Here is a 16515-nt window from a genome sequence, read left to right as displayed (position 1 = left end):
CTTCCTCCTCCTTCTCCTTCTACTCCTCCTCCTCCTCCTCCTCCTCCTCCTTCTCCTCCTCCTCTTGAACTCTTTGAATATTACTGATTTCCTGACTACCTGGCGGAAATTATTACGAATTGTTGTGATTGTGTAACAACTACATTGATCTGATTCATATAATAATAATAATAAGAGCATTTGTATCCCGCCTTTTCCTACAGCATGGGCCCAAGGCGTACATGGGAGATTAAAATAGCATTCATCATACTAACACCATACAAATTCATCATGTGCACACTTTTTGACAGCAACTTTCTTTCAGACAATAAAAAATGCTCATACATTTTTGGAAAAGATTACTTCGAACCCGCCTACTATGGCCAACTTGAGCTGATCGCAGTACAATAATAATAATATATGTCAATTCACAAATAGGGACAATCAAAAGAAAATTACCTCACCACACAGGAGTCACAGATAGAGGTATTCTAAACAAAACTTCTTCATTCAGGAATTACAGACGGAGGTATTTGAAAGACAATAACTTTCTCATGTAGGAATTAGGATGAAACGTTCGGTGTACAGTGGCACGGAGCCTCCTAACAACCATTACATTACAACTGTCGGCGACTATTTGGCTATTCGACTGTGAAAGGTAAAAACATCTTCAAAAACGATGTAATTTTTACCCAATGCGTAAAAATTGTGAAATAGTATAGGTTTAACGCCCCTATCAACACTGTTTGGTTACTTAAGATGCGGGGCCTCCGAGTTTAACGTCCATCTCCGAAAGGTCCGAGCCAAATGGGAAATTCGTGTAAAGGGTATTTCCCAAGGACACAACGTCGGACCAAGCTGAGACTCGAACCCCCGAACCCGCAATCTCACGATTACGAGTCCGGTAGCCTAACCACTAGGCTACCGACGCCACCTCCATTTACGCGATTGGAAAAAGAAGAAAACATCTTCAAAAGCGATGTAATATTTACCCAATGTATACTCCATATACGCCCAATTCACTGACGACATCTGACAAAGCAAAAGGGACTCCAGGCTTGACAAGATAGTTCTTCTGTTGCCATGAGGATATTTTCTCCATCAGAATGTACGCACTCCGCTCTTTGGAGCGATTGTGCTCCGTGAAGAAATTGGTGATGTCATCATTGTACAAGTTGTTACCTGAGGATAAACATAGTGATGCACAACCAGTTGCAGCATAAATACAAAATCTACCTTGTTTTTCTCAGTAACAGTTGTAATTGTTTTAAAACCCTCATTGATTTACCGCCGTAAAGGTATGCTGGGTGATACGTACAAGCACATCTTTGAGCCATATGAGGTACATTAGGTGGCTTTTTCTATATTCATTAAAATTACTCCGACTAAATTTTGAAAAGATTCTCAATATCTATCAGATACAGGAGACACAATAGACGGATAATCAAAGAACTGCTAACCTCCACCTTCACGTTGGGGTTTCAAGACAAATTTCTCTGGAGACTGCAGGGCGAGCTTCACGGCAGCATCCCCTTCTTGGTTCTGAAAACACAATCCAGATAAAATCTATCTCAATAAAGTCGATTACTGAAGTACTTGGTTGGACAATGGGTATCATGGCAGGTGGTACAATGCCATGGCTGCTTCCCCCTCTCCCAAGTTTACACGAAAGGGTTGGCTAAAAGCATCTTGTTTGGGTTCTCACATGTTTGTTGATAGAATTCCCTTGTTTCATTACTTTGTATTTTCGGCCAGAAAAAAATGATATACCGAGTCCGCAAAATGTTTGCTGCGATAGTGTATTTCTTAGTACCTTATAAAGGCTACTATCATTAGGTGGACCGATTGCACACCTAACCATGTTGTAGTTCGTTTATGTTGTATTGTGATGAAATCAGTCGGTCTTCAAAAGAGAAAAATCGAAGAAGTAGGCATTTGTTCGACGATTTGGCAACTGTTATCTATTTTTTTCGTTCTAGCTCAGCATCTTTAACGTACATTTAAAAATACATTTCTGTGTAGGTTTTACTGAAGGTCGTTGATTAAAGCACGAAAAAATGAAAATTTTAACGTTCAGTGGACTCACAAGCTATGGAAGTCACTATACGTTGGCAGCCATTTTCTTCCATACAAATTGAAACGAATAAAGCTTGTTGTAAAGCAATGATATGCGCTATACAAATGCTACCTATTATTACCATTATTATAAACAAATACACAACAAACAGATTATGCCATATTTCATTAGCATTATTATAAAGCAGTATACGCTAGATAAATGCTGTTTATTATAATCATGGTTAAAAATAGATAATGCGTTATACAAATGGTATTCAAAATTATTATAATACATGTAATAAACAAATACACGCTGTACAAATGCTATATTTGTTATTATCATTATTAAAAACAAGTCTAAAAATAGAATGGCAAATGAAAAATGTACCAGATCCAGACTGTACTGGTCAGCAAAGGTGTCCCTCAGTGTGTTGACCACCTGTGGGTCAGAGACAAAACGTTCCAGAGCCCCGGGCCGAGTCAGCTCTTGTTGGATTTTCTTGGCCCCGGCCAGCTGAAGTTGTACAGAGGGACATTTGATGGCACGAGACAGTTCACACTTCAGCCGGGCGTCCCATTCCTGGGAAAGACAAAAAAGGAACATTATGTTAACAAAGGACGACAATCAGAATGATGCTAAATGATTAATAAAGAGAACAAAATTCCAGGGGAAGGGGAATTTGATTATAGTAGCGCAGGCTGACAGGCTACCGACTCCATCTTCTCAAGAAGAGTTCACAGAAAAGCAACAAAATAACTTTAATAACTTTTGACCAAAATGGATAGTTGACCCCACAAATTATTGTTAATCATAGAGACAACATAAACTTGAAACATGTGCGGATCTTGAATGTGCATAGAAAGGATTGTGAGATGTAAAAACGGGGAAAAGTGATATGTAAGAACACAACATGAAATGGAGATGCATGTGTAAGAGTTCTATATCCTTTGCTCTCGGGCCACTTGAAGCAGCCAGCTCTAAAAGAAAGAGCTAAAACAGCATAACCTGAAGGTTTCTATGAAAAATTCAGGAATAAAAACGTAATATTTATTAGCAGAATAAGATCCTGACTGACCTTTTGAGAAGTGTGGCTTTCTGCTGTGTATCCATCCCTCAAGTAGATCAGTGCTACTTCATCTCCATCTCTGGTAGACAAGATAAGAATAAAAGAAAATATTACAGTGAACAGTTGTTTCGAATAAACCCAGTAAAAACGTTTTTACCACATTCAACAATCTGACAAAAGAATGCATGGCCTGTGTACGTATACCAAACAGTAAGATTAAAGTAGCACTCAAGACTGAATCATCCCATAAGTTTGCTGAAAGCAAACATATTTGAAACGGAAAAGTAATACTGATTCTGAAAGGGGTATCTAGGGGCTTTGAACTCTTGGGTTTTTCATATAGGAAGAAATAGAATTAAATGATATTCAACTTTTAAAAGATATTAGATGAATATTCCAACAACAAAACATTTATCAACAGTACAAATAATTTCTTTCTGCCCAGCTAGTCGTTACTAAAAAGCAACTGATATAAAATATAAAGCAGTTAAAATGTAAACAAAAACTGTTACATAATTTCTACCCACAAAATGAGTCTGGTCTCGTCATCCAAAAGGCCGTGGTCATAAATGTCTAAGAACGATTTGCGTAGAATCCGGATATTCGGGTTCCGGTCGTAAACTTTGAATTCCAGCCATCTCTGATCAATGACATTTCGCTCCGAGGTACCCACTACGAATATGATCACAGCTCTGTGGAGTAACAACAGTCTCAAAAATTGTTTTTCAACTAACAATGGGCGTTGAAATGGTGAAAAGGTTCAACGCCCTTATGAACATTATTAGGTTACTTAAGAGGCGGGACTCCAAGTTTAACGTCCATCTCCGAAAGGACCGAACCAAATGGGAAATTCGTGTAAAAAGCCTTTCAAAAGGACACAACGTCGGACCGAGCTGAGGCCGGAACCCCCGAATCCGCAATCTCACGATAACGAGTCCGGTAGACTAACCACTAAGTCACCGACGCCACTTAACTACCTGTATTACCTGTCCTGGGCAACAGCATCATTGCACACCGGACAGGTCGATAAGTGCACAGTTCCCCCAGCACCAAAGCTCGCAAGGTATCCATACTGATTGTTCCGGTGGCTGTCTGATTATGGCGACATCTTTCCTTTCCAGATAATCGTTCCTTTCTTCCTTCTTCCCCCTCTATCCCCATTTCCACATCCTAAAGAATGCGTGGTGTTCTGCTGTCTCCCTGTCTTCTTCATCCTGCAACTTTTTCTCCAGGGTCTTCAACACTTCTCCTTTGTCAAATTTCACCTCACCATCAACCACGGCACTGCCTGCCAGCCTATCAGCCTCCTCATTGCCTTTCACTCCAGAGTGCCGAGGACAGAATATCCACGTGATGGCTAACTATGGGTGGAATAATTTAACATGTCAACCAGAACAAATGAAGACAAAACAGAGTTTAAAAATCACACAAAACATATAACTTCGGGTAATTTGATTGCTAGTGTTGTCAACCAGAGCGAATAAATAATGAAACCGTATTTATTCAAAGCAAAGACGGTAAGAACTCAATCAGATATCTAATCTACCCATTATCAAAGTACGTTTTCATTTATATTCTTTAACTCAAAAAAGATTTGGATAAATAGAGAGAGATTAATTTTTGCAATTGTCTTTCTAAAAATTGACTCACAGAGAAGATCCAAACGACTTTTAAAATCACATTGACACATTTTCCCACTCAGAATTCAAACAAAGAAATAGTAGCCTAGTGAAAAAAAATCAACACAGAACAAATCGTAATCTGTACCTTGACAAAAGTTCTAAATTTTCAGTGTGTTACAAAACTATAGGCTTGAGAAAGTTCAACGTCTCACTCTCTACCTGATCCAAATATATACTGAATCACAAGCTGAACTATGAGTTTTGCAAGCATCAAATGTCTCGCTCTCTATGAGAGTTCAAAATGCTTTCTAAATAACTAAACTGTGGACTTGAAAGCATCAATGTCTCACTCTGTATGTGGCTTTAAAATGCTGTCTTTTTTTGGTAAGTTTTTACGGCGTTCGCAACTGCATAAGGTCATATGAGCGCGCGGGACACACCTAATATTTTCAGTTGGTAGGAAATTTTGAATTTTGCCCGGGTGGCGGCCGAAGCCTACTCTTATCGATTTTAGACCACCACGGGATCTTTAACGTGCGCAACTTGCACACGGGCCCTCCGAGATTTTTCGCCCTTGTCCGAGAAGGCTAGGTGTAGATCTTTCCTACCTGAAGATCAGGGGTGTGGCAGAAAGGCAGCAGTTAGGAGGAGCCAAGGAGTAGAAGTAGAAAGGCTGCAGAAAGAGTCAGGAGCCCAGAAGAGGGGGCAAAGGAGGTGAGGGGGTGGGGGCAGAAAGTGGAAACGAAAGCAGACAACAGAACATTGCTAGAGAGCAGGAAAGTGGGTGAAAGGAGACAATTTTAGAGAAGAAAATTTTTCGGTCGCTACCCGGATTCGAACCCGGGACCTTTGAATGAGAGGCCAACACCTTAACCTCTAGGCCACGAGAGCTCCCAAATGCTGTCTAAACTGCTAAACTAAGGTCATGAAAGCATCCATGTCTCACTCCCTACCGGTTCAAAACGCTAACTAGATTACCAAAACGTTCGGCTTACAGGCATCAAGTGTGTCACTGTCCAATAGTTCAAAACGCGTATTAGATTACCAAGCCAGAGGATAGTAGACATCAAATATGTCACTCTGTACCTGGGATTTCCGTAGAGTTCCCACGCTTTAACCAAGCCGTCGGCAAGTCCCACAGCAGGTTTGTTGTCAGGAAGCTGCAGTGAAAAACAGTGTATAGTATGGTTAAGTTTGTACTAGAGTTAATTTGACATAACAATCACTGGAAAAAGTCACAGAACAATTTCATTCTCAACAGGCCCACAAATCTCCCTCCGCATTCAGGTTACAGTGAGCCGATGTTTGTGCATATATTCTGAAATGCCCTTTCTTCTCATCCCCATCTTATTTAAGCCGAGGTACTTGAAATGGGTCTTTTTTCTTTTTAGACACCGAGTACATTCATATTTTCCAGAACATCCTTCAGAATATAAAATTCACCAGTAGCGGAAACCCCGTATTAAAAAATAGAATAGAACATTTATGAAATAATTGTACAAAAATATAAAGGACTAACCTGTTCCGGTTTAAAGTCTTTCCCTGCCATTCCGAGAGATAGTCTGTAAAAAATGATAAAACTCTTAATGTAAAATACTATTTTTCTACTTTTTCAGAATGAATGCAAAACCGTTTAAACCGTACTGACTTTTCAAACTTTCCACATTTTTACACACCTTTGAAAAGTGAATTAATAGCCCTTTGAGAGCAGGGCATACATTAATTAAAAATCCTCTCAGTACATGCTGTTAATCTGAAGTATTTTGAAAAAAAAACCCCTAAAAAACGAACAATGTTACACAACTGAATTAAGGTCATGAGAGCTGTACTGTTGCACAATAAAATGCGACGCGATCAGTCCTCTCAAAATCATTCTCGATTTTAAATGATAATTATTATAAACTCGCCCAAAAAGTCAAGGAACAGCTTGTGTTTTCACCTGTCAAATCCAAACTTTAATATCTCACAAACCCGTTACGACCAGTCAACCAAACTTGGCACACACACTGACGACTAGATACAGTTTGCCTGTACGGCAAATTTACCAGCACCAGCTTCATAGCGACGGCGCAGGGCATTATGAAACACAGCCGAAAAGCATGAAAAATGGGCTAAATTTCTCTGACTCAACAACATTGGCATAGGGACTGCTAGCTAAAATAAGCTTGGCACGTGCTAAACAGATGTCTTAGCTGTGGATATTGTTCACTTACAACCCTTTATAAGCCAGCGTTTTTCAGCCATCTTTCATTACAACAACGCTCGTTGCCTGACGTCGACGAAGGATGAGCCCTTACCCCGCTCCAAGATGACTCCACGTTCCCAGTTGATGCACATCGACTTGGGTGTCCCCATCAGTCATATAGAGGCTGTAAGAACGTTGGTGAGCGACTGGAAGGGTCCAGGACAAGCCTCGACCAGGACCGCTCCGTTTGACCAACAACAGCATCGACCGGTTCATCGTTAAACAAGCCGTGACGTCACAAACCACCACTGCAAACGGCACCAGGGACCAACTACGGGTGACAGACAATGTCTACGAGAACGAGGAGACGGTAAGGAACCGTATCCGTAGAGCCAGGTTCGCTACTCATGTCCCTGCCAGGCGCCCAAGGCACACGCCGCCCCACAAAGCAGCTTGCCGGGCTTGTTCTGCTCGCCATTCGCAGTGACACAATATCAGTGGGACTAAGTAGTCTTCTCGGACGAATCCAGATTCAGCCTGCTGCACCCAGATAGGGGATCCCACGTCTGGAGGCGCCGAGGAGAGCTGTTCCACCATGAGTGCACCCAGCAGGTGGCGCCCTACGGTGGAGGGTCCGTTCTGGTGTAGGGAGGCTTCTCAGCTCACCAAAGGACCTCCTGTACCATATACAGGGCAATTTGACGGCGACAAGGTACAGGAAGGAAATCCTGCGTTCCCGTGCTGTTCCTTACCTGCAGCAGATTGGACCCCAGGTTGTACTGCAGGATGACAACGCCACGCCACATCGCACACACATCGTGGGGGAATTCCTGCAGCAGATTGGACCCCAGGTTGTACTGCAGGATGACAACGCCACGCCACATCGCGCACACATCGTGGGGGAATTCCTGCAGCAGCGAGCTGTCACCTGCATGGACTGACCAGCTTGTAATCCGGATTTGAACCCAATAGAGAATATTTGGGATCACATTGACCGGTGAATAAGGGACAACCACCCTCCTGCACAACACCTTCAACAACTCTTGGGCTACCTAGTCCAGGAGTGCAGAACCTATGCCAACAAGTTCTCCGAAGGCATGTCCTGTCCATGCTTCGACGCTGTGCCGAGTGTTTGATCAAACAGAGTGGCTACATCCACTATTGACAATGTTCATGTAGAACTATGGCTGTTCAGATTTTGAAATCCGTCCAGTGTGACTTAACCTCATTTTACATGAACTTCTCGTTGTTGTTGAAATCTCAAATTGTACACACTTAATCTAGAGTCGAATACATCTTTTGTGAAAAAATGAATAAATTCGATTAAACTGTTCTTCAGTTATCTTTCATTGAATTTTTGTTCCTTGACTTTTTTGTGCGAGTTTATTATTGTGATAGTCATGACACTGATGATCTCAATCAAACGCCCTTCTGGGGGTATAGCAATACGGCATTTCACTATTGCACGTATAGAAAATATGATTTTTTCTCTCCTTTTTTTATCCCTTGCCTATTTATATGAGAATGACGCCATCTGATTGTTAGAAAAAAGTGCATATGATTATGCCCAATAGTGCATTACGTGCATTCTTATTATGACAAGTATCGGTTACAGATAGAGATTCAAGGATTGCACAAGTTAATGATCTGAGAGCAATGGTGATTTTAGAAATAATGGTGGTAATGAGTGATGATGTGGGATTGCGTTTAAGTAATGTTAGCATTAGTCCTAGGGTCCTCTGCTCCAACATGAGCTAAATTCCTTTCTGGATAAGTTTGTTTGTTGTTTTTTTTTTAATAGAGTATATCTGTCTGTCTGCTGGGACATTATTTCCTTCTCAGCTCCAGTTGGCCTTTACAGGCAGGGTCAAATCAGAACACCATCTAAATAACGTTAAAAGTGTTAATACTGGATTAAAACATCTGCACTTACAATCATTAACCTGAATCATGACCATTTTGTGTGTCAAATTTCTACATACAGCACATACACTTTCAAATAACTAAGAACAGTAAGGGTCTCTTTCCTTCATCAATACAATAATTACATTATCACCGATTTTCTAAATCAAATTTCAAATGTCATACCTAAACTATTGTGTGCAGATACTTAACATCAATTAATGATTTTCTACTTGGTACATAATTATATGAATTTGCAAAGGTTAAATTATTATGGGAGTATGTCTGTGTTCTTGTGTATGAGGAAAGGGAGAGGGACACAGAGAGAGAGAGAGAGAGAGAGAGAGAGAGAGAGAGAGAGAGAGAGAGAGAGAGAGAGAGAGCAATTAAACATCAAGATCTGTCTGCAGCTGCATACAACGGTAGTAGAGTCCGAATAACGGTTTTATACTACGATACTATTAATTCACCTCACCTGTGCAAATCTGTAATCTGGCTCGCGATTCCCCCACCACTTGTAGCGATGGTATTGAACTCAATCTGCTTGAGCACTAACCGGTCTGCGCTGACAATCTGACCAGGAGATACGCTATCATCTAAACAGTTCAGCATGAAGTCATTTCGGAACAAGCCGAGATGAAGCGGCTGAGAACAGATTTTAGATTAGAAAACATGAAAACCTTATATAGAAACTTGTTGGAGCAAAAGCTTCCACCCCCCCCCCCCCCCCCCCCATCCCGAATAAAAAAGAACAACGATACCAAATAAAAGTAGAAACAAAACAAACGAATAAACAATCAAATAGATTTTTTTTTTTTACACTCTTCTACAAAATGTAGATGAAAGCAAACAAACAACTCAAACAGCTAAACAACTGGCACAACTGGCACAACTGGCACAACTGGCACAACTGGCACAACTGGCACAACTGGCACAACTGGCACAACTGGCACAACTGGCACAACTGGCACAACTTGCACAGCTGGCACAACTGGCACAACTGGCACAACTGGCACAACTGGCACAACTGGCACAACTGGCACAACTGGCACAACTGGCACAACTGGCACAACTGGCACAACTAGAAAGTGAAACAAACTTTTAAAGTTCAGAAACAGACAGCGAATGAAATCTTATATTACTACCCACATCATGCTAAAGTGTGGACCCACAGATTATATAACAAAAATAAATTATACACACTCGCCACCATCCCTTTCAAAATTGAAAAAAAAATGTAATTGTAAAAGTTTTAATGACTCCCCATCAACATTATTTAAATCGTTTGAGAGATGGGCTGCATGAGATCTGTCTGCCAGGGCCAATCCCAGCTGAAAGGGTCACGACGTCCCACCAGATAATCGATAAAAATTATTATTATCGACACACTGAAATCAGACTTATTTCTTTTGCATGAAACATTGAAGCTCCTTATAAATCCAACACAGGCACCGGTTTTTTTTTCAGAAATAGATAATGTATCTAGAGGTACCGCCACATAATTATAAATATAACAGTGTTAATTACATGTATTTACCGTTATACGCCACTTTAAACCTAATTCCCCCCTGCAGATCAATAAAAGTAAAATAATTCACTTAATCGATATTCTTATTTTACCTGCTTGATCCCCGACTCCCTGACTTTACAGTAGACGTTCCATAAGCTCAGCATGAAAGGGTCTACTTGAATCACACTGTTGACACGAGGAAAATAACCACAATATTAATATATGGGCAAGCCATCCCTCTCCACCCCAACCCCTGCATTGTCATTGTTCTCGTAATTAAAAAGTTGTCCACTAGCATGAATATAGAGTTGGGAAGGCATAATACAACGGAGTTGGTACGAGTGAAAAATAAGGACTTTTGGAGTAGACAATGGACAGGACTGGTGGAACTGTCCTTCTGTTGCACATATCTTGGGTTTTCAAACCTTTCAGTTCGATGTAGAAAGATCAATTAATAATTTGAATGAAATCCAGTATAGCATTTCTGGCACCTTTTCATGCTCCTATATACAGGAACAGAATCCTTTCAAATAATTAAATAAAAATCTCAAAACATCCATGGATAAATGTAATGAATATACGTTTTCTAATGATACAGAAAACGTCTAAAAGGGTCATTTGAACAAATCAAAACACAATAAGCTATACCACAGCACTACTTACTTTTTCAAAGACTGTTCTAAAAACTCATGGTCCATAGAGACTTTGTGCATGAGCCGGTTGAAGTGAGTCATGGTAGACTTCGCGTGCTCTAAGATAGGAGCCGGAACAACGCTGGGAAACAGAGAGTAGGGAGCTGGGAGGACTTTTTCTGCTTCAACTCCATTTGCGCCAGATTTTATACTGGTCCCTGAAGAAAGCAAAATTAAATTCAATAATATCTGTTTTGTGGCTTGAGATAAATAGATAAATGCAAGAAATGAGGGCTTCATAGGTTCAGACGGTCAACTTACTCTTAGTTACAAGTTCTTAACAATTTCTTTCTAAAGAGTAAGAAGAAGTACATATTGACCCCAAGACGCTGTTTTAAAATTTAAAGTATTCCGTCGCCATATCACAGTTCACATTTAATGAAATTGAAACCAGCGCGGTTTTTAACACCATCATCAGTATTTTTCAGAATATTTGCAGGTGAGTACCCATACAGAATTATGATTTTGGCAATATTGTTAACAATAATAAATGTACAAAATTGTTTTATCTTTTAAACACATTAGATCTTTCAATCACAAAGTGAACCTAAGGCTATTGGAGTGCCCACGGACATTTTACAACAAACTGATGCCAATACAAGGAGCGTTCACAAAATGGAAATGTGCTGGATAAATGCAATACATTATCAGTATTATCATCAGCCAAAATTAAGACTCAATCTGTCCCGAAGAAAGGGAAGCATTTAACCCATTCCTGTATAATATATTCTTGTAAATATCCCTGTACACATTTCACTACTTTAACAAGACTGTACCATTGCAAAGTGCCCAGTCATTTGCTACACTGAGGATTTCCTGTAGCCTTTTGTCAGACAAGTCCACATCTTTGATCGACGTCGCCATGTCTGCCGCAGTCAGCTGCACCTGGATGTGTCTGAGGAGGGAAACGAAAAGCTTTTTAAATAATACGCCATGTAGAAAATTCTAAGTTTCTGGATGTAAATTAACAGGCTTTTTACATACCTCCATCTGCAGAACTATACGATGAACACCAGGCTGACTTTGAACAATTCTGGCATAAACCTTTCCAAACATGATCAATAATAGCAATTTTAGATCTAAATCTATTTGAAACACGATAGAAATAAAGAAAAAAATCTACAGAAAAAAAGAGAAATGAAAAAAAAAAAAAGATAAAAAACCACTAAAAATGAACATTAAACAACCAGCATTGTGCCAGAATAACGAATATACAGCTCTTCAGTGGCCATTAAAAATGGGTGAGGAAAACATTGAATTATAAACAACTGTCCTTTCTGCTGTATAAAGTTTTAGTGATGACAAGGTGTACATGTAAAACAAGGTATGGGTCGTCTATTTGGAAGCAACGCAAAGAAGGTTATTTTGACATCATGGAGGCTTGAAAAGAAGAGCTGTGGGCCTATACAGCCTGTCTTTTATCACACTTAGATTTTACGAGAGGAAATTTTTTAAGTCACAACATAACACATCAATAGGACTTCAGGCATGCTGAGTACAGAAACAGTGGGGTCTAATGTGAAGTCTATTGGCCTCTACACACCTCCAGTTTGAATAATAGTTCGACTTGAACCGTCAAGTAAACCCGTCAGTTAACAGAACACGGTGTGTATCCGGACACCCACACCACCCTTTTGTCAAGGCGGAGCACAGAACAGCACACGTGACCTGAACTTATCAAATACAACAAATAAAGAAAAATATAACTGCAAATAAGCAATAAATCGAGCAGTGTACTCGTAGACTTTGTTAATGTTGACACGCTGAATTCAAAAATATAATTATTTTTATATTCAGGGTGATATTAAGGGTGATATTAATGTTTTTAAGGTGTTAAAATTTTCTTCCCGGCTGAAACAACCAAAGGGACACACCTCACTGCTGCAAGCCCCCCAAAATATGTTACATGTCATTGTCTAATGTCGAACTGAAGCCAACCAAACTGATATTGTCGCCGGCACATTTTTAACCACTCCCATACACACTTGTTTTTCTACAGGCGCCTTTAGACGTGCAGTTCATTTATCGATAAACAAACAGATTAACCGACAGCCGCTAGATCCGGGTAGTCCTTAAACTGAAAGTAAAAGTTGGTGACGAGAGAAGTTCCATTAAGAGGTACAGCTTTTCATCCTTAAAGTGTTAGTCCTTGTACTGTTGTAGCTTGGCCAAACTTCAAAGAAATGGCTGAAGCAAGTTACCTGGACAATTTGGCAGCTTCTTTTTTTCTCAAATCAAAAAAAGAAATCTAGAAAGAGGATCATCTGAGCTAAAGAATGTCTATTAAAAAGAAGTATCAACACACACACAAATTTTCAAGAGATATTACGAGCCTACCCGACGGACCTTGATAATTTGTTACGAATGGATGAGCCGGCATACCGCTATATTCTACAACTGAACAGGCCCATGATTGAGCAACAGTCTACTGTACAGTGATGAGAGAAGCAATATCTCCACATAAAGACTCACAGCAACATTGTGTTTTCTTGCTACAGTTGCTACCTATCAAGATATCAAATTCACATCTAGAGCTAGTATTTTGCACCATCCCTCGGTCCAATTTTTCCACATGACATGCTCAGCTCGATTTTGGGGCACCAAGGGATCTTTGACGAAAGCAAAAAACTGGACATTGTTAGAGAGCAGGAAAGGATCTGAAAGGATAAAATATTAGAGAAGAAAATTTTCCGTCGTTATCCGTATTCGAACTTGGGACCTATTCAACGAGAGGCGAACACCTTAACCTCTAGGCCTCGAGAGCCCCCAACTGTAGGTGTGTAGCGGGCTTATGTGGGTATGTTGTAGAAGCATAATATGTAGAAGATTGGTGCAGGAACAGTAGAGAGTATACGATATGACAACATCTAGCATGAGAAAGAAGATTGAGGTAATATTCAGGCTCTCAAATGGGTTACAACAACTCGACAAGCACATATGATCTTTGTAACAGACTCTCAGAGCACTCTGAGGAAGATTGAACGTGGGAACCTTAGAGCTGAATGGACAAAACTCCTGAAGAAGACGACACAGAAAAAGATCACGTGGATCTTCACCACAGGCCATGCTGGGGTCAAGGGCAATGAGCGGGCTGATGAGCTCGCTGGGAAAGCAAAACCTGAAGGAAAGCTGTGTCTTGACAAATCTGAAATAGTGCGTTCATTCATTGAAAAACGGGGGTAAGTGCAAGAAGAAGAAGAATCTGAATACCATCATCTTGAGCGACTTCGTGACCTTTGAATTGGATGGGGCGCCTCCAGAAGATCAAGGCTCAGTGGGAGGAGCAGAAAGCTATGGAATCAACAATTACTTGGAACCGTCAGTATCTACACGCTGCGAGATGCGCTTCTTCAGGGGACGGAGCGCTTATGGGGATGCCCCTTGTGCAGTGGTGTCGGTCCTTCACACAAGTAACAAGTAACAAGTAAGCATATAGACCTATTACATATGCGAGTAGCTGTGACAATATTTCAGCGCTAACAGTTGTCCAGTTAAAGCTAGTGGCTCACACAGTATCACAGTTCAGCATTCGCTACTTCTATTGCGGTTCACATTTTGCAGGCTCGGTACCTCACACGTTCTAAAAACCGAAAAGTGGGTGGTTGGAGGACGCCGCTGGTAGGTCCCACTTCTTCACTTTCCCCTCTGTTGTTTCTGTCTGTCTGTCTTACTTTTTTTCCAGCACTAAATGACCATTATTGTGTCGATGTGCTTTTCTTTCCTCAAACAAACGCAAACCGAAAGTAGGAAAACTAGAGTAGCTCTATTTGCACGTTAGTGGCTGAGTTTTTAGCGCACTTGAACGCTCGTAAGAATCTTTTAATGTTGGTAAAAATCAATGCATGTATTATATAATTATACATGTTTTGTTTTTAAAAACCTTTGGTCTGTAATACTCTAAGTGTAGAAAGTTAGTTTGAAAATATTTTCAGAAAACAAAAGTGTCCAAATTTAAGCTTCTCATTTGATACGACAGGTGGTAAAAATATGCTTATACTTTATCTGCAATGAAATGTCTCCGCAAAACCCTTAACATCACAAGACAAGGTTTTCTCGTAGCATGATTTATCCGTGGTCAGCTTGCTATCACCAGAGCCCCTTTAAGCCAGCAACGTTTCGGGGTGACCCGGGTCGGCCTTCACGGCTAGCGTATCGCCTCAGTGACAAAACATCACACCGCACTTCTCCAAGAACCAGCTATCACTTACTTTGTCCTGTGTCCGGGAGCATGTTCCCTAAGCTCTATGTTCCGCCAGGTCAAGTTACATGCAATGTCATGTCGTGTCATAATGCCATATCGTATAATGCCGTGTGCCATGATACATGCCATGCCATATTACATGACGTAAATATCTGTTGACTTGAGGGAATATAGAACTGGGGGAACATAGAGCTCATTCTCCTAACAAACCGCTCTATGTTCCCTCACCTCTATGTTTCCTCATTTCAAGTTAAATGATATGTTATCTCATGTCAAGTTAAATGATTTGGTCGTTTTTGAGGACAAGCGGGCTAACCCAGATTTCGAGGGTTTCCAGAAATCTTGACGAACACCAAAAGTGGGCATTGCCCTACCTATAGGAGGAGGTTTCATTGTTGTGTATATTTGTTTGGTTACAGAGAAAGCTCTCCTTGTCTTTAAATGAAACTGAACAAGGGGAAAAAACTTTACCATCGATTTTCTCAAAACAGCATTTTCGGAATAACCCCCTTGTCCTTAAAAGCGACCATATGTTCCCTCATTTCAAATTAAATGATGACAAGATGTCAACTAATGACCATTGCTTTACCACTGGTCCCTTAAACATGACATAGAATGTAACTTTCCTGAGAAAACTTAGAGTTGACCCCCTTTTTCCTCTTCTCCCAACGGGGACGAAGGGTTGAACTTTGGGAGGCAAACAAAACTAGGGTTTAGATTCAGAGTCATGAACCAAGATATTGCCCCAAACTCATAAAAATAGCAGCTTTTTATAGAATTTGAGGACATATCAATTTCATATCTTTCATCCGGTTTTTTATTTTCAAGACCGCTTGCTGACGTGAAGTGTGAAATGATAACACAACATGTCTAACAACAAAGTGTGAAATGATAACACAACATGTCTAACAACAAAGTGTGAAATGATAACACAACATGTCTAACAACAAAGTGTGAAAAACGACACAATGTGCCCGATTTACCCAGGCCACCACACATTTATGAACCGAATAATTTCAAAGACATACAATTTATGATCCCATGGAATTAATCAAGCGAAAAAAGTAATGTTTGAAAACTACATGTTCAAGAGAGAGGATTGAATGTTTTGTATACTTCTCTTTTATCTGAAGTTTTCACCAAAAAAAAGGAAAACTATTAACAAAAAATAATAAAAAGGCATCATGGCATTAGGGATTGTCAGGCAAAAGTAAGAACAAAACAAATCAAAGAAATCAAAGACAAACATACGGAGACCGTCCCAACATTTCACTCGACACCCGCTGTCACAATATAATA

The 16515-nt window shown here is 40.3% G+C and overlaps 1 protein-coding gene across 2 annotated transcripts; it reads right to left on the bottom strand.

The window, feature by feature from the left end:
* Positions 1-971: 971 nt before the first annotated feature.
* LOC101860500 (glutathione synthetase) lies at positions 972-13089 on the bottom strand (the record flags this gene model as incomplete). Of its 2 annotated transcripts, XM_035970254.1 has the most annotated exon segments (12): positions 972-1161; positions 1440-1521; positions 2426-2617; positions 3114-3183; positions 3632-3796; positions 5813-5886; positions 6246-6288; positions 9289-9458; positions 10434-10509; positions 10987-11173; positions 11792-11910; positions 12559-13088. In XM_035970254.1, coding segments are annotated over 11 exon segments (1337 nt in total), but the record flags the coding sequence as incomplete, so codon positions are not given.
* Between the last annotated feature and the right edge of the window lie 3426 nt (positions 13090-16515).

The sequence above is a fragment of the Aplysia californica genome, unplaced genomic scaffold, assembly GCF_000002075.1.
Source record: "Aplysia californica isolate F4 #8 unplaced genomic scaffold, AplCal3.0 scaffold00243, whole genome shotgun sequence".
Lineage (NCBI taxonomy): Eukaryota > Metazoa > Mollusca > Gastropoda > Aplysiida > Aplysiidae > Aplysia > Aplysia californica.
Note: the sequence above shows the minus strand (reverse complement) of the source record. Positions and strands in the feature narration are given on the sequence as shown.